The sequence below is a fragment of the Zosterops lateralis genome (assembly GCF_965231275.1).
Source record: "Zosterops lateralis genome assembly, chromosome: 5".
Classification (NCBI taxonomy): Eukaryota; Metazoa; Chordata; class Aves; order Passeriformes; family Zosteropidae; genus Zosterops; species Zosterops lateralis.
Window position 1 is genome coordinate 66380047 of NC_139766.1, and position 25644 is coordinate 66405690.

The 25644-nt window shown below is 41.5% G+C and overlaps 1 protein-coding gene across 1 annotated transcript; it reads right to left on the minus strand.

Annotated features, from left to right (window-relative positions):
• Positions 1-3729: 3729 nt before the first annotated feature.
• HSPA4L (heat shock protein family A (Hsp70) member 4 like) lies at positions 3730-25436 on the minus strand. The gene is made up of 19 exons (XM_083861575.1): positions 25294-25436; positions 22004-22061; positions 21244-21384; positions 20203-20325; positions 18786-18885; positions 17773-17906; positions 16764-17008; positions 16602-16678; positions 15315-15466; positions 14728-14834; positions 14175-14308; positions 12741-12943; positions 10591-10692; positions 9955-10092; positions 9480-9605; positions 8744-8851; positions 7647-7766; positions 7169-7330; positions 3730-6730 (listed from the first exon to the last, which is right to left on the minus strand). Exons 1-19 carry the CDS (start codon positions 25398-25400, stop codon positions 6536-6538), a joined length of 2532 nt encoding a protein of 843 aa, XP_083717701.1. The 5' UTR covers positions 25401-25436; the 3' UTR covers positions 3730-6535.
• Positions 25437-25644: the final 208 nt, after the last annotated feature.

Consider the following 25644-nt stretch of genomic DNA (forward strand, 5'->3'; position numbering starts at 1 on the left):
TATTTGCTGTAGAAGGTGTCAATTTCTTCTTTGTAATTTCAAGTGCTTCAGCACTACTGAAAATCTAACCTTACAAAAGGAAGAGCACACTGATATTTGTAGGGAGAATGAAGCAATGTAGGATACAGTTAAGCTGAGAAGGTAAACGATAATATTTAGTTGCAGCCATGGCAATGATCACGGGGACACTCTTGTTTCAGCAGCTCTGTGACAAACACAATCCCTGGAAATAAATTGTTTTTATTCTGCAAGCAGCTTCTTTCTCCCTGAAACTGCACCGAGCCAGCCCCTTGAGGCAGTGTGAGGATATTACAGTCCAGAGAAACTGTTTTCAGGCAAAATTTGAAATCTAAGGCCTCACAATGTATTTCAGTATTTTGATGGAAATACCATCAGCCTCACATCGTGCCTGTGCTTTTAATTCCTTGAGAGTTTTATCTGGCTGCCTTCAGCTGGCAGCACCCGAGGGAATGGCTTCGAAGCCATGTCAGGGGAGGGTTAGGTTGGGTAATAGGAAAAGTTTTTTCCCCCAGAGGGTGGCTGGGCACTGGCACAGACTCCCCAGGGAAGTGGCCACAGCATCAACCTGACAGAGCACAGGAAGCATTTGGACAATGCTCAGGGTACATGGTGGGAATGCTGGGGTGTCCTGCTCAGGGCCAGGAGTTGGACTTGGGTGATACTTGTGGGTCCCTTTCAACTCAGGATTCTTTCAACATTCACCTGATTTTGCTAGAACAGTAATTTTGCAGTGACATTCACCTTATTTTGCTAGAACAGTCCTTTTGCAGTGTGACAATGGGATACTTTTCCTGGTGGTGAACATCCTTGCAGCACAGCTGGTAAATCCTGGAGTGTGAAGGGGCTGATTGAATGGTCTGAGGTGCTGAGACAGCAGAGCAGGTTAAGGGCAGTTATTTCTCCCTGTATTGATAAGGTATCAAGTTGATTTTTACATATGCATAAATACATGTAAATATATAGATTTTTCAATAGGAAGGACCTTTCCTCACTCCTAAATCCCAAACCTAGCCTGTGGAATTAATATAGCTGAAATATTTCATTATTTTTTATAGAGATCTAAGAATGCAAAGCCTGGAAGAAATGCAGACTTCGAGGAGCTTTTGAAGTGTACTGAGGAAGAGGGATATAAAAATGTTGAATCATGTTGTTTTGGTGCATTTGTATTGGTTATGCAGAAGTCTACACTCACTGCATCCTGGTGGAGGACACAGGGATTCCTGTTACACTGCTAGCACATTAAAAAATTCCTGGAGGAATCCCACAGGTTGCTGCTTTCCAGCTGCACTTCTGCATGTGCTCAGAGAATCAACTGTGCCCAAAGCCATCCATTTCTCCCAGCAGTTCAGGGCACACAAAAACCACCTGGAACTTGTATGTTGCAGTAAGTCATTCATGAAAGATGAATTACTGGAAACTTGGGAATCTGTGCTTATCCAGACACAGAGATGTGATGGCAGCTGTGGAAATAACTGCAGTTCCCCAAAGCAGGAGAAAAGCCACAGCAGGACAGGTGAGGTACCAAAAATGTCTTTATCTTACCTGTGGCCTTGTGGACAAACTCACATTTCATCAACTCACGATATCAGACAAAGTTGCTTTTAACAACACTGCTGCAAAAACGAGGTCTTGGCTGGTCATTTATGGTTCAAGTAGCGGTTTATATATTTATTATCATTATACACAACCTTGACAATCTATATTGCCATTCAAAAATAAATTGAAGTCTTGTCAATTTGCACATGATCTGTCACTACTAAGAATCCCATTTACAGACATGGTAAACATTTGCCAGACTTTAAACACCGCTTGAAATTCTGACACTCCCATCTCTTCCCCCCTCAACCCGTGGAGATATGAGAAGTTATTGACCATGGAAAGAAACTTGTCCAACCACTGCAACATTCAGAGACTACCAGCTTTATTAAACTATTTCAACACTTGGTAGAGCTGGCTGGTGGGTATAGCTCTTAACTGCATTTTTGTTTAAAATTATTCTTGATGGATTTCATTGCAATAATTCCTGGTTTTCATTGCTTGATGTATTTCCTTCTGACCAGGAAAGAAGGAAACCAAGGTTTAACAGCTGTATCAAGTCACATCACATTCCTAGTTTAGTATTCTGCAGTGCCAACAGTCACATTTAGTTGTTTTCACTGTTATTTACATGTGTTGTAAGTGGTTGAAGTCTTCAAATTTCAACTGCAGAGAATTAAAAATTCAGCTAGGAGTCAGCCAGCAAACACCTTCTGTAGCTTGTCTTTATACTCCAACTGCTATCTTGGGAGTTCAAAATTAAAATCTATGAAGCATTAACTCCTTTTGTTAAGCAACATGTTTTTTACCACCTCTTTTGAGTGTTTCTTCTCTGGTGCCTGAAAGAGAAAACTTAAAGAGTAGCAGAAGTGTAAGAGGCAACAGAATATTCCTCCATCCAGTTAATAAACTCACAGCTAGTGGCAATTGATAGAAGCATCCTTGGAGCAGGCAGACCTTGTATCAGTGCTCAACTCAAGTTCAGACATCTGAGCTTCACTTGAGAAGGGCTTACAGAAGTGTGGAAGTATTAGTGTGATCACACAGCAATGGAAAGTCCTGCTTTGAGGAATGAGGCTCTGATCTCTAGGAATTGAATTTAGCTTCTTTTCCTGCAGCACCTGGACAGGTGCTTTGAACCAGGAAATGCAGTGTTTGCAACAAGGCTTTGTGTTTTGGATGCTGGCATTGCTTAACTGAGCAGCATGGAAAACTGGAGCTCTGAGAAGTGTGGATTCTAAGTTTTGTTAGGGCTGTTAATTTTTCACACTGGTGTCAAAAAATAACAGGGAAGAAAAGCCTCCTGCCAGCTCCTTGCTTGTTTCCTGAAATGACACTTACATAATCCTTACAGGAAAACCCCCACTTAAATATGGAGTATTTGAGAACTGTTAGCAATCTGTAGGAGAGACTGGAGTTCAGCACACAGAAATGCTGGAAAATATGAAGGAATTTCAAATGTTGAAGAGACAAAGGAATCTCATCAACATATAGACTGGATGCTTTACATGAACAGCTCCCACTCCCACTTGTACGTGGAAGAACCAAAACCTCCATCCCATTCACCACGAGGTGTCCCGAATGCTGGAGCTGCACCGCAGACACTGCCGTGCCACAGACAGGGCACCTTCCCCTCACTCTGTCCCGCGGCCTGGGGAGGCAGAGCAGAAATACAGGTTGTGGGATACAGGTTGGCAGTTTCCCAGCTGCCTCTGAGCACTCAGGACCCAGCTGCTCACTCCAGGCTTTGCAAGCATGCCCCAAAGGCAGTATATAAGCAGTGCAAGGACACTGCCAGAAGCCAGCAAGGGAGAGGAGTCTTCATTCAAATACAGACAGACAAAATCAAAACCTTCATTCAATATTCAAGGAGTATTTTGTCATGAAGCAGCAGCTTCAAGAAAGAAGAGCATAAAATCCTAACTTAAAAGTTACAAATCTGCTTATATTACATTCAAAGTTTATGTTAAATTCAAAGAAACTCCTTGGAGTCTAAAGTACTGTAATAAAAAAAAAGTGGAAAGGAACTCATGAATCAGTTCTAAACTAAACTTAGTTTAGTAAAGAAAACTAAACTAATTTTGAAGTCCTTTCTTGAGCAAGTCCATGAATAATCCAGACAAAAGACAATGAATGAGTCCTCTTTAAAGGAAAGAAAGAAGCTCTTACTGGTAAAATGAAACAATGTATTTATGCTGGTTGGTAATTAGATCTTTACATGAAACTTTAGAACCTGATTTACAAAACTTTTGTTTTTTAAACAAACTCTATGGCCTTTACAAAGATAGTGTTGTTTCCTTTTTTCTTTTTGTGGGACAGAGGGCCCACAAAATATTCTAATATTTTCAAGTATTAGAAATGTATCTTGCCCTCAGCAGAAAGTTTCAAGTAAGATTATCAACAATTATCTGCTGTTATAATATACAAAATGCAGAGCAGCAGAGCACTGCTGGTTCCCTAACAAAACTTTATGTTGCAAAGACACTCACTCTGGTGCTGTCAGGGCAGGCAGAGGGAATTTGCTTGTTGAGTCTGACACACAAAACCTCAAGCTGTGCGTAGTGTGTACGTACCTAAATCTGTCAAATTACGTATGAGCAAGTAATGTATTAATGTGAACCTCAGTGTGGAAAGATCAACTCTGCTCTCCCAAACAGGAGTCCTGACATGGACCTCAGAGCCAGCTTCTGGGGGCAGCATTCCCCTTCAGCAGGGATCTAGAGACAGACCAAATGCACAGCAAAAAACCCCCTGTTCTAGAAGATTTGACTACAACTGTTTGTCTGAACTATATCTGCTTTGAAATGTGCAGAATTATTCTAGCCTTTATTCTAAGCATTGCCTCGAACATCTGTGATGTATTAAGCATCTGATGGCCATGAGCAGAGGACACTCTGTTCTTGCACATGACCTTTTTAGCTACTGGAGAGCTGACACTGGAGATTTCTGCAGTTTTGTGCTCTTTTGCCACAGGTACCAAGAAGTCTACCTAGACAAATTATTGTGCAGCTGGATTTTAGGAAGCCAGTATTTGAGAATGCTACTCCTGACACTGCTGTGGTAAAAGCCATTAGGATATAAATGGCGTTAAAGCCAGCTCAGCCTGACTGAGAGGACAGATGATGCTGCTGTACAGTCACCCCCTCAGTGCCAGAGGTGTGACTACCGTGGCAGAACTCAAGACTGAGGTTGCAGAGGAGCTGCAGAACAGCTCTCCTCAGGGTCACTCAGTTTTTGGTCAAGGGCATTAAACATGCCAACTTACAGCTGAGTAAGAGGAACAGCAATGAGAGCAAAGTACATGCACCTCAGTCACTTGATGTCAGTCATGAAGATACAATTCCAGCACCTGAACTAGTCTGGCAGATTTATGTACAGCCATAAATGATGCTTCTTTTTCTGTGAAGATATGGGAGAGTTGAATTCACCTCTCCCAGGAGCCATGAACTACTTTTTGTAGCATGAGCAGTGGTAGAAGATGAAGGGCACAGCTGAAGATAGAACAGCTGCCAAACCCCGAAATAAGATTGTGATTCTTGAGTTGTTTACAACAGCAATGCCTCCTATGGTAGAACTGCAGCAGCAGTGCCTGGTTAACATCTGGATTTGTTTCTGGGACAGAGTTCAAGTCACTAAAGCATTACACTACAACTTATTTTTGTGTCTTATGCTGGGTAAAGAAAACACTTTTCATAGTCAGAGTAGCCCATTCCCACTCTGGTAACAGAAGAGTGGTTTGAAGTCAAAAGTGACTGGCTTTAGTAAGTGCTGCAGTACCTCAGTGACTGACAGAAGCATTTGGAATATATTTGGAATATATACACTGGACCTTGACAACGTTTAAGACCTATGGAAGAAAACAGTGATCCTACTGTGTAATACATTGTAGACACTTTCATTAGAGAGCTAAATGACCACAGCTAAGTGGTAAGCTATGCAAGTTCATCAAGTAGATTCCATCTTCAGGGTAGCAATATCCAGTTTTTAAGCTCTTTTGTTTTGGTCCTTGACCAAAAAAACTACATGCTGAGCATCAAGGCTTAAATAAGATCTCAGCATTTGAGTTTGCACCAAACAGCGTTTAAGCAACTTCAGAATCAGGGTGGTTATACCCAGTTTGCACAGCACTGTTTCTGTTGTTTCTCCTCCCCAGCATGAGATACAATCAGGATGTAAACTGAATTCAAAACAAGAGAAGTGGAAATAACTGAATGTGCAATAAGACACTTCCAAGGGAAAGCTACGCAGCAGGCCTTGAATGTTCTCCCCAGCATCACCCTGTCCTAAGCACAGCAGGGTATGTACAGCAGTGTGCAGAGACCAGGAATGCCAGCACATGGCAGAGCCACCGTGCTGGAGCAGTTTGTTATGGAGACTGGAAGTGGAACGGGAACCCAAAAACGTTTAAGCTCGTATTATTTAGTTCCTATGAAAAAGACCGTACAATTCTCATGGTACATCAACAAGATGGACTGGTATGCCAACTAACCTCTATTTTAATATTTAAATTATAACAATACAATAACTAGAAAAGGTCAGTGCTTAAGTGACAGGTTTTGCCACTTCAATTCCGATAGTTTTCCAAAATAAAGATGCAATTAGATCTACACTTGAGCATCAGTAGTGCAATACAGTATCCTTTCCTGAATAAAGGAGCTGAGGTTTATCCACAATAAAAGCTTTAAATAAGGTAGATTGTTGCCATTTATATATCAATTCTGTATGTTTGATATAAAATATATTGGGAAAGCTTCAACTGACTTATACAATCTACATTTGGCTAAAGCTCCACGTAAGCAGCATCAGTGGAAATGAACATCAGAAGTGTACTTAATATAAAACACTTTCAAAACTACTCAGCAACAAATGACAGAAGTTTGGCTAGAGAATAACTGAACATTTGAGGTGTGTACCAGACAAAAAGAATGGACCCTGTGGTTACTTGCACTATTTTAATGAAGTAAAAGAAATGCAAGGTTTAGTCCACTTCCATCTCTCCGGGGGGTTTGGTCTGCTGAGGGTTGTCCTTGGCCGGTTCAGGTTTTGTTTCGGTGGCGCTCTGTCCGTTCACCGGCCCGTTGTGTTCCCCGTTGGCTTTGGACTGCCCGTCACCGGGAGCTTCTATCTTCGGCTTGGGCTTGGACAGAATGGGATTACACAACCCATCCAGCTCCTGGTTGTGTGTGACACAAGGGAGACAGCAAGGTCATTCGGTGGCACAGCAACTGCACTCAACTACAATATCTCTACTTTCTTTCTGGCCCATAATTTCATTGGCAAGGACCAGACTTCTCTATTCTATCAAGTCTAGAAACTTCAAAAAAAGCCTTTCACTACCCAAGGAGCTTCTGATTTGTTACAAACCTGTATGACAATCCATTCTGTAGAAACCTGGTGCTGTGACTCAGGGTACTTTAAAAAGCCTTTTGCAGAGGTACTACTGCAAATCAAGACCCAGCACTGAAGAGTTCTATAACTGCTCCCTCTGTATAGATCTTTTAATAGCTTAAAAATCTCTGCTGATGCAGAGATTCTAGCTCAGATCTAGGCTAAAATCTGGTTCAGGAAAAGATGATTAGAATGCAACAAGTAATTTTTTTTTTTTTTTTACCTTAGATTTTGCTATTATTTCTGCCACTTTGACAACTGGATCCTGAGTTAGACTGAGTTTGTTCTGGGCATTCATTTTGCTGTTCAACCAATTCATGGCCTCATTAATGTATTTTTCAACTTTCTCCATCTCAGCAGGATCTAGGTGGTCATATTTTTCATCCTAAGGAGAGAGACAGGTATTTGTATCACTAATTAAAAAATGCTGAAATGCTGCTCACCCAATTAAGTTCATCTTAGAGGTTACAGAAACACCAGTAACAGCTGTAAATTAGAGATCCACTACGAGTGGTACCAGCCACCATAAAACCACATAAATCTTTATGTTCTCATGAAGCAGCTCTTTCTGCTAACAATGCAGAACTGGTTTAAAGTTCTCAGGAGCAAAAGTACAACAGCTCCTCTAAAGCAGTGTAAGAGGTAACTTTACAGGATTTGTTTAACAAAAACCACTGAATCATTGAATCATTTGGCTTTACCTTATTTTTGTATGCTTCTACTGCTTTCATAAGGAGCTGAATCTTCTTTCCCAGTTCATTTAGAACTTTTGGTCTCTCTTCATGTTCCATGCATCTTTCCTGGATAGGCTGTCCAAATTTCTGGAATACCAAGCACAAAGATCTTTACAAAACATGTATTTCCTTTAGTGTGCTCTAAGAATCTCTAAGAATACAATGCAGCATAGGAAGGAAGGCTGCCTTTAACTCCTTTTCTCACCTGTTCAAAATGCCAAGTCTTTGCATATTGCTTTAGTACCACAACAAAAAAGTTTAAACACAGGAACAGACTGTCCTTTCTAGGGTTGATATTTTGCTGTTCTCTGCATAAAGAGCATTTGGAACAATGCATTTGAAACTGAAACCAGTTAGGCTTCAAGAGATGCTTTAATTTTCAAGTAGCTAATCTGAAAACTTATAAATTTTATCCACTGTTTGCTTTTTCCTTCTCTTGAATACTGGTATCCAGGCAGTTGCCTGGATCTAACCGCAGTTTCCATTAGTTATTCCTCCCCCTGAGGAAATGTGACTGCAGAGTAAACAGCTGGAACCCAAGGGCTAGACACATACTTCAACTTACTACAAAGCTGGTAGTTATTCATCAGAACGCACATTTTCCCCATGAGATCCTTAAAACCTGAAGCATTTAGAGGGTATTTGTCATCAATAATCAAATGATACAATGGAAGTTACTGTTAAAGCACTCCAGAGCCTTTATTGTTGGATATTAGACCAAAAAAATTGGTCTTACTATATATCTATAGAAGACCACTGAGAACAGGAAAAACAGAGTATGTATTCTGGAATGGAATTCTCATTACCCAGGAGTGCAGTCAAACTACTCAAAACCTCTTTCAGACTGTAAGAAGTGCGACAAAAAAAATTCCCACAGTGATTACATCTACTGTCATTAGTGACAGTCTGCTTCATTTCAACCATTTTCAATTTAGGAGCACAACTCACATTAAACTGTACATCTAGTTCTACATACCATGTTCACTTAATAACTGAACATACACAACCCTGAACACCCCAAACATACATGAGTGAGTTTTCTAGAAAACAACACAAAACCTTACCTTTAATTCCTGAAGCTTATCCATGTACACTTGTTTTGGCTGGTCCTCTCCATCTTCATAAAGCCAGTTTTCTGTGTCCTCCAACATCAAGGTCAGCTTGTTTGAATCCTACAAAGCAAGTTATGGATACTCCAAGTCACAAAGGAACACATCAAATGAGACTCCTCTCCCTGGCACAAACCCACCCTACTCCAAAAAGGACTGCTTCATCAGCTTCAAATATTCAAAGTGATTGTGAAGGAAAACAGTAATTAAGAGACTTCAAAGCCAAGATTTTACAGTGATGAGAGAGGCAGGACAGCCCTACTCATGTGATTTGCAGGTGAAGTTTATCAGAGTTATAAAATCAATCCTGAGGCTATTTAAGTCAGTCCATGCACCTCTGAAGAGTGTTCCATATTATCTGTTCATTTCCTTTTTTTATTCCTACCCACTCATGCCATTCAGAAGCTTGTGGTGATGTGTCCTACTTTCCTATGCTGACCATAGGGTTTTTGCTTTCTGCCTGCATCCCTGATCCTTCCTTGCCACTCAGGAGCTTCTCAGGCAATAAAGAACTCTGCAAGTCAAATGTCAGGTGTAAGTGTTAACTGAAGCTTCCCTGCTGGAAGTCAAGCCATCTCCTATTCCAAAACTAGTCAAAGAGACCCCCTGCAGCCTCCACAAAACACACCCCCAACATTTATAAATACAAAGGAACCTTTTCCAACAGCTGAAACATACAAGCAAGTCTTACCTCTTCAGTGATAAATTTCTCAAAGACTCCACACAGCTTGTCTCTGAATTCATACACATATTCCTCAACAGCATTCTTTGCATCATTTCGCTCTTTCTCAAGCTTGTCTTGCATCATCATCTTCCCCTAGGGTGGACAAAGGCACACTTAAAACTGAAAGCATTTGCAGTGTTAAGCTTAGTGACTACTCTTGAAACTGCACCAGAGAACCTGGCAGAGGCCTGATAATTCACAATTACTGATAAAAACACTCACTCTGTGTAAGTCATCACCACAAGCACAACCAGAATGTGCTAAGTTAAATCCAGAGAAATGGGGTCATTTCACCAAAAACCCAAACCACAACAAAACCCGTTACAATTAAGGGCAACTTCCTAAAGAACGCTAAATTAGCTAAGTCAATGATTGCAAATACTTTTTAGATATTTATTTACAGTGACATGAATTTGAGTGATCACCTCTTTATGCTGCTTACCTCATTTTCTATATAGGAATTGATCAGATCTTGTCCCAGCTGCCTATAGAGGCTTGCCTGTATAGGGAGGTCAATACTCTTAACTTTTGTTTTAGCCTTTGGCTGCGAGAGATGATCTTGCTTTTCTCCAGCAGCAGCCTATGAAAAGAATGACACTACTAAGAAACTTTCCGAAATCGAATTATTACTACAGTCTCAAAAAAGAGACACAAATGAAACTAGTTAAGACAGCTACAAATTAATATTCTTATACAGATTCTTTTGTAAATTAAGCACCTCATTATTCCTTTGTATTCAAAATCACTATTACCTTAGTTTGGAACCAAACAGGTGAAATTTAATTTCTTTAAAGAACTGTTAAGAAAACGTGTTCCATAGTGTAAAGCACTGCATATTATTCTTCACAATGTTTCCCAATCTCCCTAAATTCCATCTTCATTACAAAACCAGGGTGAACAGCAGAAACCTACTTCAAAGTCTCAATCATGCTACATTAAAAATTAAAGTGCTATGGTAGTATTCCTTACTTAACCATCTCAATATAGCTGTCCTCTAAACACAGTCCCATGATTTTCAGCTATCAAAATCAGTAAGAATACTGGGCAAAAAAATGTCTTATCAAAACTGAATACAAACCTTTGTTTCAGTTCCAGCATTTTCAGTTTCCTCATCTGCTTGGTTCTGTTGTTCAGCTTGACTTTTCTGCACACCTTCTTCCTGATCAATCTGCATTTTATCCTGCAGAGAGTTACATAACTGAATGCAAAGGTCTGCTGTAAGATTTAGGAATGATACCAATTACAGTAAATCACAGACAACATATGAACTTCAGAATCAATCTTAAAAATGTATGCTTCACCATGTTTAAACAGGCATTTTGATGTAGTATTCGTATTTTTATTTCTATCTTTCAAATTAAATGAAAATTCTACTCTGCTGCTTGATGTTGCTGTTTGTTTTATATAACTACACTAAGCCTTGTGAATACTCATTTTAAATTAGAAACAAATACATATAAAATGAAATCAAAGAACATTCTAGCAACACACCACCAACACAGGAAACAACAAAAGGATTCTCTATGGAACAGCCAGAACTTTGACCTTCTATCACTTTTGACCTAAACTTTAAAGTCTGCAGCCCAAAGCAGAAGTAATTTCATCACTGCAATCACCTGCATCTGCTTCACAAGACAGTGGAATCAATAAAAATTAGTTTCTGTAGTAGTAGCCTCTTAGGAGTACATGAACAACTATCTTCCCTCCTTGCCACCCAAAATAAAGAGAGCCTCACTTAAATTTTTCAGTAAGTTTATCACTTACACCTTATTCTAAATGTAACAGTCTGAAAGACCGTTAAATTACTACTGCAGATCACTTGGTTTAAGTAATACAGCTCAATGTCATCACTGAAAAACACTTTTAATAACATAGTAATGGGTAAGCCTGAAGTTTCTAGGATGATTTTAATACTCAGAGATCCAGAGCATTTATAACTAACAAACTGTATCTAAGGTCTGAAAGGTCCCAGATTGCCTCCCTCACAAGGAATTAACATTTCTGGATTCACAAACTACATAGAATAATTTACCAGTAGTTCTGCAAAGTAATAAAAACGATTGTTTAAGGATTTCAAACTCCAGCACAGGTGCTTATGTTGCAGTTTAAAGTGGAAAACAAGAAGGCTCCTTCTACCAAATTTAAAGTTTTGTCACTTCAGATTAGGAAGAAAGTAATACCTAAATCCTCATTTGCTGTTCTTACTGTTCACACAGAAAAGCCAACAACTGGAAGGAACTGCTTTGCCTACAGGAAACAGCTAGAGAGGGGAGAACAGGACACAGAGACACCACAAACCTCCTCCTCAGAGTCGAGGGGATCATCCTCAATACTGAAAGGTAATTGCTGACAAGCACCATTGTAAAACAGAAGATGTGTTAGATGAATTAAGTGCTACAAATGGAAAGCCTGAGCATGGAAGCAGCTGCTCTCACACTGAACCCAGCACACTCTCAGTAAGTTCCACATGCCTCTTACACTAAATGCCAGCTCCAGCAGTTCCAACCTTTGCTCACTTGATCATGAACATCACATATGGAACACTTGCCCACAAGGAACTGCACCATGCTCAGCATTTCAAATATGCCCACATTCTTGGAAAGCAGTGTAGCATTTAAGAAGTTGCTTATACCAATTATGTAAGGGTAGTTCTGTAACCACTTGCTCTCATTTCTGTAGAATATCCAACTAAAGTGGGAGAAGCTATGGCCAAACCTTAGGAGAAGGTGTTGCTGTTTCCAGCTCCAAAGTGTTCACTGACACCCAGTCCTCAACTCTGCACTGCAAAGGGGCACAGCTGTACCTCACAGGGAGCTACTTTCAGGAGGCAGTGCAGTTTTCCATGTAGAAAGAAATACCAGATTTTTTTACTCATTGAAAACACAGATCGTGAGGAAAAGCCTTTAGAATTAATTTGTCAACAGATCTCATTAAATGCTCTGCCTTTTGCCAGCGACACTAGATAATGCTAAGAATAGCAGAGAGATGATAAAGAACAATGAAGAAACTACTTTATTTTTTTAGAATCCATTTTTCCATTCTTTGTTCTTAATACCACGCTTCACCAGCACTTAAGCAACGAACATGAAGAAACGTGTTACATAACCAAAAAAAATAATTTAAGGGTGGAGAAGCAGTAACTGTGAGAAGCGGAACGCGGCGATTTACCCTACAATTACGGGCTCTGTTGTCAGAATGACAGTGTAGATGTTTACAAGCTTTACATACCAGCTCCTCATCTCTGCCTTGGCTCTTACTTGCTGACTCTGTGTCCATGGGGGTGTCGTTGTGCTCCCCCTCGATGCTCTGCTTCTCTATGATGGAGGCGCTGGCCACACTGAACAGCCCGTGGATGTTGACGCGCACCTTCACCTTCACCTTGGAGTTGTCGCCGTCGTGCTGGGGACCAACGTTCTGAATGGTGAAACGCCCTTGGAAACAACAGAGGTGCCTTTAATTGCTGTCCCAAAATGCAGAGAAAGAGGAAAAAAAACACCCAAACACCTTCCATTAAGGGTGTTAATTTAAACAGTAATTTCACGTAACTGAAACTATTTGGAAACTTTCTACTTAAGTTGACAAATGCTACAGTGCGAGCTGCAGGCAGATAAACTAAAAGCTGGCTCCCCAATTATTATCAGTTCACTGATAATTAGTAAGATGCTTTTGCTTTATCTGTATTTCATAAAAAAACAAGACAGTACTTTACTAGGTGTTCTACTTCTCTGTTGCCTTCTGTAACCAGCACACTAGAGAAACTACTCTGATTCATCTCAAATGGTTTCTTTTGTCCACGTAACTCAAACTTCACACTGAAAAATAAAACGTTAACAGAGATAAAAGATTCTGTTTGAATTTGATAACATGGCTGCACTACACTTTCTGGAGAATGAACAGTGCTTAGCAAGGTTTCCGAAAGCAGTGGGGTTGATACTTTATTTTGCAACTTGCTGAAAACTTAAAGTGTAGATGATATGCAAATGTGAAGGAGAATGTTTCATCGTCAAGACCACTGACTTCTTGCACAGACAGCCAGATTGCAGCAAGTTTGTACCTGATTCATAGATCAGTGAATAAAATAATGAATTACAGACCCCAAGGAGTGTACTAATAACTGCAAGTAAGAAGATATTAAACAACAAAATGAACAAGAAACCTATTTATGTAATCTAATTCTTTAGACTCTACTACTTGAGGTGCTTGAGGAAACACCTATATTTTATATTCTCAGATTAACAGAAAGAGACATGACAGAGAGCATGAGAGAAGTTATTTGTCCAGAGAGGCAACAGCTCATTTTGTCTAATTTCTTTGAAAAATCCAGGCTGGCAGGTACATAAGATCCTTATCAATTTTATAGAGGCTGAAAGAACCAGACAAGAGAGCACTAAACTCCTTGTGCCTACTTCTTTTAAAGCACTCAGAAACTGTGAAGACAGATAGAAGGAAGAACGCAGAATTTTTTTCAGGCATGTCAAACAGAGATGTCAATATGGTTTGCTCACCACATTTAAATCAAGAAGCCTGTGCTAAGCCTTTCTAAAGAACCTAAGAATTTCTGTAAGCTAGAAAATATGGAAGTAACATCTTACAAGAAAGGAGAACCACTTTTTCCTGTATCAACAGGAGTTAGGGATGGGGGTTTTATTCCCATGTCCTTACCTATTCTGGAGTCAGGATAAGGCACTTCATGTGGATGGGTATAATAAGCTTCCAAGTCAAAAGGCTCTTTCTTGTGGAAAGTAATTACTTTTGAGAATGGAGCAGCATGGTTCTTACTGAAGACTTCACACTCCCTAAAGCAATAAACGTTAGACAACATGAAATCTCTGAGCATAACTTCATGGACAATCAAAGACAACGTGTGTTAACAATCAGCAGCCTTGCTAACCAAGCAACAGAGTGGTTTAGTTTAAGTCAGTTTTTAATAGGAGTTGGAGGCTGAAGGCCTCTGTGTCTCAAAAGCTGGACTCTGCATTTATGTCACACTTATTAAAAATTAGGCAACCTCACCCCAACATTTTAATTAATCATATTTCCAACTGTTAAGCAGTAACTGGAACCCAAAAGGTAAAATGCTAAAAAAGAAAATTAGAAAATTAAAATTTCAAGTGTTCAAGTGTGTGACAGCTTCAAAGCTTGAGGCCCTTTTTTTCCACAGCTCAACCTTTTTATATCCAAACACACACTGTTTTGTAGGCACTGCACAACTTACCCTGTTCCTTCTTCATAAGATGATTTCCATCTCAGTGTTATAGAGTAAGGAACAACATCTGTGATGGAAAACTCACGCACTTTAAAAGCTGGAGAAAGAATTGCACACTAGGAAAAAAAAAAAGACCAAAAATTTATTATATCCATGTAGTCAAATAAAGAGCAAGTACAAGAATTAATACTTATCATATAGGCCACATGGAGGTCCTGCTTATCAGAGACATTTTTCTTTTTAACAGAAACTTCCTAGACTTAATTAAACTGAAAGACTTAACTAAAGTAATAGATGTCATTTCCTCTGTGATTTTCAGTAAAGACACCCAGCAAAGGTTCCAAGTGATGACACAGAAGTGGAACAGCAGAATTTGGGTTCTCAAATTTAGCAGGTCTTCTTAACAAACGTGATACAGCAGCAAATTAAAGAAGTAACAGAATAATTTCTGACATGGTCACTGTCACCAATCAGTGAAAGAACAAGTAAGACTGCAGCTTTTCTCAGCTGCAGTACCTTTGGCTTGTGGTTAGCTGTATTTCATTAGTACATTATGTTAAAGAAGCAATTCTAAAGTTTTATTTCAGGAACTATACCTGCAAGGCACAGCCTCTTGCAACAGCTTCATCAGCATTTAGCGTGGTGCTTATCTCTTTACAGAAAAAGTTAGAGATCTGTTCCTTCACTGCTGGAATTCTAGTAGCCCCACCTACTATTTCTATACTGTAGATATCTTCACGCTGAAGTTCTAGAAAAGAGAGTGCATGCCCTTAAGTTATCATCAAGATACTAGAAAGCTATCTTTGGAAACAAAAAGAAAAAAAAAAGTTCTCTTATTATTTAGACACTGTGACAAGCACTGAATATATTCCATGGCTGACAAGATCTTTCCAACTCTTTGTCTCTCCTGTAAGCCACAAAGTTTTCTAGTTGCATAAACCTGGGAAATGCAGAAGCCAAGCATCAATGAGAACAGCTGTTCTTTAAAGTGTGTTGTCCACGTGCATCCTCTTTCTGGCTGTGCATGAACACAGAAGGGTGAAATCGGGTCTTCTGCACTACTGGACAATACCTCACCTCTCCCAAACAAAACCAACAAAATGAAACCCAAATAGATCTCATTTTATGCACGTCTGGCTTAATTTTGCTTGCCAAAAGAGAAAAGAAAACCTTTTAAGCCAATGTATCTAATAAATAGCACACTGTGCTTGCACATTAACTTTTTAATTTTGGAATCAGGTTATGTGTATGAAGTCATCTCAAACAACTCTCAGTCCTTGAACAGCTCTGCTCAGCAATTATGAAGGTTTATTTAATTCCTGTACTTGCTATCTAGCCAAGTCACAAGACCAGCAGAATTCTTCCCTTTCTTTTAGCAGTAAGTGCTGGAACTGGGGGTAAAACCTTTCCTGTTGAAGTCTAATTCCCTCCTTTACACTACATTAGGCAGAAAAAAAAAATTTACTTTGTTATTGGCACATGCTTTAGGTAATTCATTTTAAGAATATACTGCCAAATTACCAGTATGTAAGTATTACATGGAACAGGCTGGCCAGAAGGTTGCAGTCCAGATTAGTATCTTTTACCATCATCATTTTAGTTTGGTTGAGTGGTGTTTTTTTTAATAAATCCAGAGTGCCAACCTTTTCCATGACACGGGGTGAACGAGGGTCAATAACCAAGGCTGCAGAGTAGCATGTGCACTAAATGAGGCAGGAATGGGATCATGCATTCATGGCAAGCATATGAATGGAACTTACATTTAACTTTTCAGTATTTAGCTTTGCAATTCTAATAAATACAAAAATACATTGAAAAGATAATCATTAAAGAGATCAGGAATGACTGGATTACTAGCAGCACCTCAAGTGACTTCTACTTACTGGCTTGATCCATGGCTGCTCTTAGAGGAGGCTCCACTCTGGCCAGAAGGGCAGCACACAACTGCTCGAACTGAGCTCTGCAGGGCAGGGAGAGTGCTTGGTGTTACCAGGCTGCTCAGAGACCACAACCCTCTGCCCCTCAGTGGGAACAACACCCAGTACCTGTTCATCTTACTGGAGACATCCAGGTCGTTCATGAAGCACTCGATGTTGAGCGGAAGGTCAGAGGCATTCGCACTCATCAGCTTCTTGAGCTTCTCACATTCCTGATACAATCGCAGCAGGGCTCGGGGGTTCTCTTTTACATTCAGTTTGTATTTTGTCCGAAATTCTTCGGAGAAGTAATCTACCAAAGCCTCATCAAAATTCCTACCACCTACAAAAGGGTCAAAGGTAGTGGCCAAGACCTGGCAGAAGTCAAAGAACAAGATCAGGAGTTATTAGACGAGGTTTGTTCTGTGCCATTTACTCAGCGCAGCAAGACATGCCATCATTGCCTTCTACACAGCTTCAGATGGCACTTGGCTACCAGAGACAGGACCACAAAGGCATTCAGCCAGCAGGTCACAGACAAAAAAAGCCTCCAAACCAGGAAGCAAACACTGTTCAGCCTGACTTCACATCCCACTGGATTTATAGAATTACAGAATATTCTGAGTTGGAAGGGATGCACAAGAATCATTGAGTCCAACTCTGAAGTGAATGGCCCATACAGGGACTGAACACACAAACCATGGTGGTTTTCTCACAAGGCTCTAACCAACTGGGCCATTCAGACTTTGAACTGTCATGGAGGGCACAAAAAAACCCCCAACATCTTGGAGCAACTCAAGACAGTTCAAGGATCTCCCATGAGTGAATGAGTCAGCTACCCAACTACAATGCTTAGGACACTCCCTGACTATGCAAATACCTCAGGGATATGACACAAAAACTGTGCAGGGTCCTTAATTATCAACACTTTCCAAAACACACTTTAGGATGCTTCACTTCTGCATTTTACAAAAACTGACTTGATGAAATAGCCAAAATTTAACAGAAAGGTTTTGTATTCCACATTAGAATAATATTTTCTAAAGACTTTTATTTTTTAAAAAACCTAATCTTTCCACAGAGCAGCATTTTGAGTTTTAAATACTTCAGGCTTTTCATGTATGACTTAAAAGATTACCTTCAGTTTTCCCTTGTTAAAAGCACAGATGGAAACCTGATATGCAGAATGCCCCATATCTACAAAGACCACATTTCTTGGCTTCTCTTCCAAGGCTGGCAGATCTTGCTTGTATATTCCATAGGCCAGTGCAACTGGAAAACACCAACCCATAGGAGGTAAGGGCAGGCCACACACAGCTGCAGACCATGCATTAAAAGCACTACCAAGAGACACACACTGCCCACGTTTAACCCTTATAAACACCTTCACAACTCTTATTAAAAAGTCAAAAACATGTTGAAAACACATTTTTCATTGTCAAGAGATGTCAAGTGAAGGTTTAGCACTAATAAAGACTCACCCTGCATTTCAATTCTGCTTGTAGCCAAATTAACACTGCAGTTTGTGAAACTGCACAGATTAAGACTCATGCCTACACCTCTCCCTTGAAATGCCCTACTTTCAGATTTTTTTTACTTCAGCTTTGAAAAATTCAAGCATGCCCAAGAAATAGAGAAAGTGTTTTGGAATGCTAGTTTACATGAATTTAAGCTTTCACTACCAGCTCTCATTTGGAAAGCTTTTTGAGACTTTCTAACAGCAAAGAGAATCAAGAAAAATAAAAATTACTGATTTAAGCAGCTCCAACTTTAGTCCCCATGAAGTGTTATGTATTTCTATGCTCTACCCTAGAATTCACCAAAACCAGAAGAGGGGAATAAATTACTTAATAGAAACAGTTGTGCTTCTGTTATAGCTGACAGGATTGCCACAACTTTAAGGACAGATCCCAAGTTCCTTTCCAAAGCTATTCCCAAGTGTCACCGTGCTCAGGTTAGCAACCCCCAGCTCTGATGGTGCCTCCCAAGTGCTGCACACACCACTCCAGTGCTGTGTTTCCAGTTCCCAAACTGGATAGGGCAGTACCAGCCTGGACAGCTCTCTGCCAGACTCCTCATTGTGTAACAGCAGGCTGTCATCACCCTCACATTCAACAGCCTCAAAGGACAAAAAGAGACCCGGCCCTTTACCTGCTGTAGTTTCATTCATCAGCTTCAGACAATTTAATCCTGCAATCTGTGCAGCTGCCATTACAGACCTCCTTTCTGCATCAGTGAAGAAACTAGGGACCTGTTTCCGAAAATAATGACATTGGATATTATGGGTTATGGATTTTTTAATTTAGGGTAGTCAGACTTGCCTATATAAATGTCATTACCACAAGAAACTGTTATAAGCTAACCTCAAATTAATAAGGCTGTCTGAATAGAACAGCTAGCTAATTCATTTAATATTTTAATTAAAAGTTCAAAATATGACAAAAATGAAGTGGCATCCAGGGTTATTTTAAATAAAGCAGATTTTAACACACACAAAAAAGAAATCTTGAAAATGCTTTCTCAGATTGTTTTAATGAATCTTTCATCTTAAAATCATCACCAGTTTCTGGAAACATCTGTGCAGGACAAAGTCAACCCAACAAATATCCACACACAGCCCCACAGTAAGTCAATGGCAGAAGCACTGCAGTGATGCTGCAATCAAACCTGAACCTGTCTCCATTTTTCAGATCTCACTGCCACCACAGTGCCAGCTTACAGCGTGCTACAAGGTTCAGTGCCACCAAAAATAGCCACAGCACCATCAGAGCCCATTTAGGATCTGGCTGCGATCAGCTGGCACCTCTTCAGCAGATGTAGAGCTCTCCATTTTGTTGTGTGTTCTGTTGGCTACCACTGTGGGGAATTGCCAAGGATGCCTGGCTGTGTGGGAGGTATCCTCCCAGTGTCTCTGTACGCCGTAAAGAAGCACAGGAAAAGATCAAAGCAGATTTCTAACAGCTGAAGTATGCAGCTTTCCAGCTCCCATGTCTCTGCAATCCTTTATGCCCAAACCTCCCACCAGGGCCAGTAAACAAAGAACATGTGAAAAGCAGACACAGGACTTCATATCCAACAAAATAAAAAGACTTTTTCAAACAAAGCTAAGTAGTTTAGGTGCGTCAGATTCTCAACAGACCCTCAGAGCTCTAAGTTCAGGCAACTCCCAACTGCACTACAACAGTGCTCACCCATGTAACAAGAAAGAAATGTAACATGAATTTAGGAAGGTTCTTTGGAAGCAAGGAGGACAAGCTTACACCTAGGACAGCTCCCATTTCTAACAAGCACTACAGTAATCAGAAATACTGTCTGTAGCCCTTGGAGACAGACGGACTGGATCAGCTTAAGCACTGTGTACTTTTTGAAAATACACTCTTGATCTAACAACTTTTTCATCTCCTTAAACATGCCTCGAGAAGTACTCTCACGTGGAAAACCTATAACAAAGGCCCATTTTTGGGGATATGATTTCTATCACTTGTACCTCTTACATTGCACCATGGTATAAATGGTCCTAGCTTGCATAAAGCTGACTGTGGATTGCAATACATATACCACAACTTACTGAAATCACACAGTCGGCCACTGGCTTCTTCAAAGCGCTTTCTGAAGTCTCCTTCAGTTTGGCCAGCAGCATTCCTGTGATCTGCTCCACTGCAAACAGTCTCTCTTCATCCAGGTACCTCACCTGAAGACAGAGAATTGGGATTCTGTGATCAATCACCCCACCTTTGCTCTCAAGATGTGCAGTTTGGACATTACTCGTGATGTTGAGCATTGAGACCACTGAACACCAAGCTCTAGACACAAGTAACTCTCACAGATCAATTGATCTGTGCTCTCTACAGCAAATCTTCAACAGTTCAGTTTTAGGACTTTTTGTGGGAAGCTTAACACCTCAGTTATCTCAAGGGACTATTCATAATGATAAAGTATTTCTGCTGCTTGTGTATTCTGAATTTAAAAAACAACAGCAAAAAGAGAACATAATACACATAGGATCACATTGTCCTATAACACAAGTTAAAATACAAGTTTTGGAGCAAGCCCAAGGAACATTTGCTTCCTGCAACAGTCACTCAAGCACAGGAGGCAGAGAAGGTGTAAACCAGGCAATTCCAACAGTCCTGCCCTGCTCAGGAAACGGAGCTGAATCCTCAGCCTTCATGGGAGGCTCTGTGTCCTGAATTCCTAACGAGCTATCATCTCTCCAGCAATCCCAAGCACTCCTGCCATTTAGTTTGGAAGCAAATTAAAAGTAACTTGTTCAAATTTCATATTCAGACCATTAGGATGTTTTCCTGACACTTGATCTCTGCATGTCTGATGGGGGCTAATAATCTCACACTGTAATTATACAGATTTGAAGGTAAATCTAAAATCTAGCAAGGTCAAATGAAAAGCTGATATGACTATGGAAAACTAGTATGACTGATGAGAAACCTCAATGGACAGACACCCTGGAGAAAGTACAGACTTACGTAGAAACACAGGAATGTATTTAAATTTTCTTAAGGAAAATGTGACCACACAGGAAGTTAAGTGACAAGGGCCCAAAGTGCTCATCCCTGCCACTGGAGAGATTCCACCCAGAGCTCTCACTCACCTTTACTCCTACAGAGCCATTTGGCATCTTCTGAAGTTCATAGGGAAGTTTGGCCCTCTCAGCTTGGATGTAAGGATCTTCAAATGCTCTTCCATGCAGTTTTTTGAAGCCATGTACTGCATTTTTTACGTTTGTGATGATCTGTGGCAAAGATATTTTTATTACCCATGACATTCTGTCACAGAGGGCTGTGCAGAAAGGAATTTTTTATGTTGGGCTTAATGCACACACTGACCTGTGTGAAGCCCCACACATTCAATGAAAAGCAAAGTGTGAGGAGAGAGGAAGAAACATCTACTTTTTAATCTATGACCTCTATTAGAAAAATACATTGTACTTCTCTCTGTAATATCCATTAACTTGCTGCCATCAATTTTCACTGTACTTTTTATTTTAGAGGAGCTTTCTAATACAGCATGAAATATTTAAGATCCTATATTGTTGCAGTTGCTGCCTGCAGGAACTAATGAAGTTATTATCTACATTAACCTTAAATGAACCTTCAACAAATTAACACATTTCCCTTCCTTTAAAGTTCTCCTCTAATGCAGATCCCATCTGGATGTAAAGCTTCCCACACCTACTCTCTCATCAGTGTTTTAACCTAGTTGTTTTCAGGACAGCCTTTTATCCAAAGAAAGGACCAAAACAAACAAATCCCAGTGAACACAATATTTAAGCTATCAAAAGAAACTAACCCAGGACAATCCTCCCCAAGATGAACTTATTTACTGGCCAGAAAAGTTTTTGATCCATTTACCTGGCTCTTTGCTGCATTCCCGATGGCTCGGGTTTTGGATCCTAAAGATATACATGCTCTAAAGAAGAAAAAAAAATCAGCTTTAAAAGAAAACATCAGAAAGTATTTCCACGGTACTTTAGAACACCCACAAAAATTCAAGCAGAATTCAACAGCACATGGATATGTTAAATTTAACAGCATTACTGCATGAAGCACCAGAACCTGAAGTGGAATTCTAGTTATTTTGTCCTTTGTAAATTAGTTTAGCAACAGCAAGCAACTGCAAATGTTGTCATTCTAATTGCATTTCAGGAATTCTGACGAGCTTAAATGTTCTACAGATCTTATAATGAAGGAAAGGCACTGATATTTACTTCTGGGTCACAAGTTAAAACCTAAGAAGCCTGCGAGATTTAATTCAAACCCCTGAACTTTACCGGCCTGGTTCTCTTGACTCAACAACCCTTGAGTCTGACAGGGCCACATTCACACTCTAAGAGCCCTTAGCAACAATCCTAAGACAACAATTTAAAAAGCCACAAACCTGGGGAGTTGAAGGAGCTGTTAAGTGCTTCCACAAGTGCGGACTACCAGGTGCATGCAGCAAAGAGGCAGAAAGGGAGTCCTGGGGACAGCTCCCAGGGCTTGGGAAGCTCTGCTGTAATCCACAGCACCCTGCAGGTTCTTGGATCAGCAAAGGCTGTCTCAGGTCCCAGCCACCATCTGGCCCCTCAGCACCGCCTGTGGAAATGTTCTTTTCTATTCTAACAACGCATCTTCACACCACAGACCTGAGATACAACTCTTCCCCAAAAGGCAAACGACCATTCAGGGTTAAGAGAGAAACCCAGATTTCACACAGCTCCGATGTAATCATTTAATGAATGCATAAAGGTCACCCGAGCAGACTGCTTCCTGCTTCCTCCCCATCACTGAGGGCACTGCCATTTGATAGTATTTTCTAGAAACCTCTTCTCTTTTCTGACATCCAAAACCTTCTCCAGATTTAACTGCTGCAAACACACGAGGCATTACCCCATGTTTTCAAACACGTAGCTCAGCTTTCACAAACAACTCATTACAATTTTTAACGTCACAGCACTACAGTTCCCAATTATGCCTTTTGATTAATTAGGGGTAGTCAGATAAACGAGCAATTTCCACAGCAAGCAAATTATTTACAAACCAGTGCTATTGCATCACACCTTTTCAGTGCAGGAATCTGCCCGTGCTTGCAGACTTGCACATCACCCCGTGCAGAGCATGAAGCACCAGCTCAGAGCCACCACAGCTCCTGCCATGGGTGACTTCAATTACTCACTTCCAGCACAGGGGGAGGGATAGCTTCTCCCTCCTGCTGCTGGGAAGCAGAGATGTCAAAAAAAAAAAAAAAAAAAGAAAGTGCCCTCTTCTGGCTTCAAAAAATTCAGTCGTTTCCAAGATTGCTCATTACAGCACCTTAATACAGTAGGTGATCACATTAATCACACCCGGTGTGAAGTAAGTTATGAGCAATCAACAACGGTCTTGTTTTCCCACAAAACCACGGCGGTGAGGCAGAGCACCTGAAAGGGACACTTGCCAGGAATTTAACGTGCCAGGAACACTGGGAATGTGCTCAAGTTCCCAGTTCAGGAAAAGTCAAGTGTCAGCTAACTTTCTAAGAGATCCAGGGCCAAAGGCCAGGAAATACCCAAGTTCTACTGAAATGCATGGCTTGTTGGCACAATCTTTTCCCTTTCTTTGTAAAGCATTTGTGCTGAATCTTCCAGGATGATACACGGCTGTACTAACACTGACAATCCCAAGCACTGGATTATAGAATGCAATTAACTAATAGTTAACTCAAGTACCTGCATGATGTGAGCACCTCCACAGGGACATTCAAATAAGTTCATTTACTGAGTTGCTATGTGCAATGAGGAAAGTCTTGATGACTGAAGAATTAGATCTGTCTACACCACTCAAATCGCACTTGAAGTAAAGGTTTGTCTACTATGATAAACTTACATAACAGTAACGAACCTGTTACATTTCTATCTACCTTTGTTTGATTTTTCTCAAGACAATAGCGTTAGAAAAGCTGTTCCTTAAGGTCTCCTGTATTACTACATTTTGAGACAGAAAAGGTCAATGAAAACGTCACTTAAAGTGTGACAGGTACTGTCTTTAAGTGTATGTGCACTCCAGGTGCTGTAATTGCTAACCTGAATCTTTCATAATCACTTTCCAAGTATCTTGAAAGTACAGTTAATTACACATTAGTTTGAAAAATATCAAATGCAGGTAAGCCTACCTGCAAAGAACACACGCCAAAAATAGCTAAAAAAATTGTGAATGCTCTTCATCACAAGGGAGATGGAAACTGCAGCTGCTTGAGGATTCTCTGGGCAACAATTTCATGGGATGCTTTGCATTTGAAAGGCCAGAGAATTTCAGTTCTCACCGCGTATCTAGTGCACAAGGATAATTACTTCCTGAGAGCCAATATGAGGAGCATACTCTTCTAAATAGTAAAAAGAATTTTCAAGAATATTCCCACTGAAACAGACAGCACGCTTTTCGGCAATTAACTTCTTTATACTTTTAAAAATCAAACCTACATTTCTCCGAGACCAGGGCAGCGGTGCTGAAGTTACTACAGTCTGGCACAGCAGAAAGAGTTTTGGCTACGAGCCCCGTCGTAAAAACGAGCACCATCCAACCCCCGATTTTTAGGAGCATTACACGAATTCCTGAATCCTCCTCCAAAAATTATGCACAGATGGAGCTCTAAAAATCCCAGACGTATCCCATAGAAACAGAGGAGCAAAATCTCCACCTACTCTTGCGCCTCCCCTCATCACGGACGCTGCCCGGTGCCCCCCCCGCTCCCGGCCAGACCTCGGTATTCCAGGGCCGGCAGCCGCGGTGCGAGCAGGAGCGGCTTTAGAGAAAGGCGAGAACTCATCGCGCCGCTTCCCTGCTCAGTCAACCTCCTCCTCCTCCTCAGTCTCGCCACCACTCGTGTAATTGTTAATGGAAACGCTCCCAGCCCTGGCAGCCGCTCCGGAGTTGGGCAAACACGGGCGCTCCGCGGGGATGGCGCCGAGAGCGAAGCGCGGCGAGGGCAGAGCCCGCCGAGCCCCCGGGGCCGCACAGCGCGGGATCCCAAGGACACGCCGGGAGCCGGGAGGCGCGGCCGGCCGCAGGAGCTCCCGGCACGGGCATTCCCGGCTCGGGGCGCTCCGCCGGCTCCCGGCGCGGCCCGTGAGGGGGATCCCGATCCCTCTGGCAGGGGGCCGGGCGGGGCCCGGGCCGGTACTCACGGCGTGCAGCGGTCGCTGTACTCGTTGGCGATGGTCTCGATGCCGCCGCTCCGCGCCACGCCGATGTAGCAGTTGAGGAAGCCGAGGTCGATGCCCACCACGGACATGGCTGCGCCCGGGGCTCCGCCGGCTCTGGGGCTGGGACCGGCCACTGCGGAGCGCCGGCACCAACCGGCAGCGGGCCCGCCGTGCGCAGGCGCCGCCCGCGGGGAGCCCGCCCGGCCCCGGCGCCGCTCGGCTCTTTCCGGCAGCGCTCGGGCGGCGCTGCCCTTCCAGAAGGATCTGGAACGGGAGGGACGGAACGGCGCCGCCCACCGGGACGCCCCGCGCCCCGTCAGCGCTGCCCGGGGA

Bases quoted from the DNA above. Each gene is read 5' to 3' on its own strand.
- HSPA4L (XM_083861575.1), bottom strand. From the start codon at position 25,400: ATGTCCGTGGTGGGCATCGACCTCGGCTTCCTCAACTGCTACATCGGC. The intron at 22,062-25,293 runs GTGAGTACCGGC...TTTCTTCTTTAG, and splicing joins TACAGCGACCGCTGCACGCC to AGCATGTATATCTTTAGGAT. The intron at 8,852-9,479 runs GTAAGACTTGCT...CTTGCTTTGTAG, and splicing joins AGAAATTTATCACTGAAGAG to GATTCAAACAAGCTGACCTT.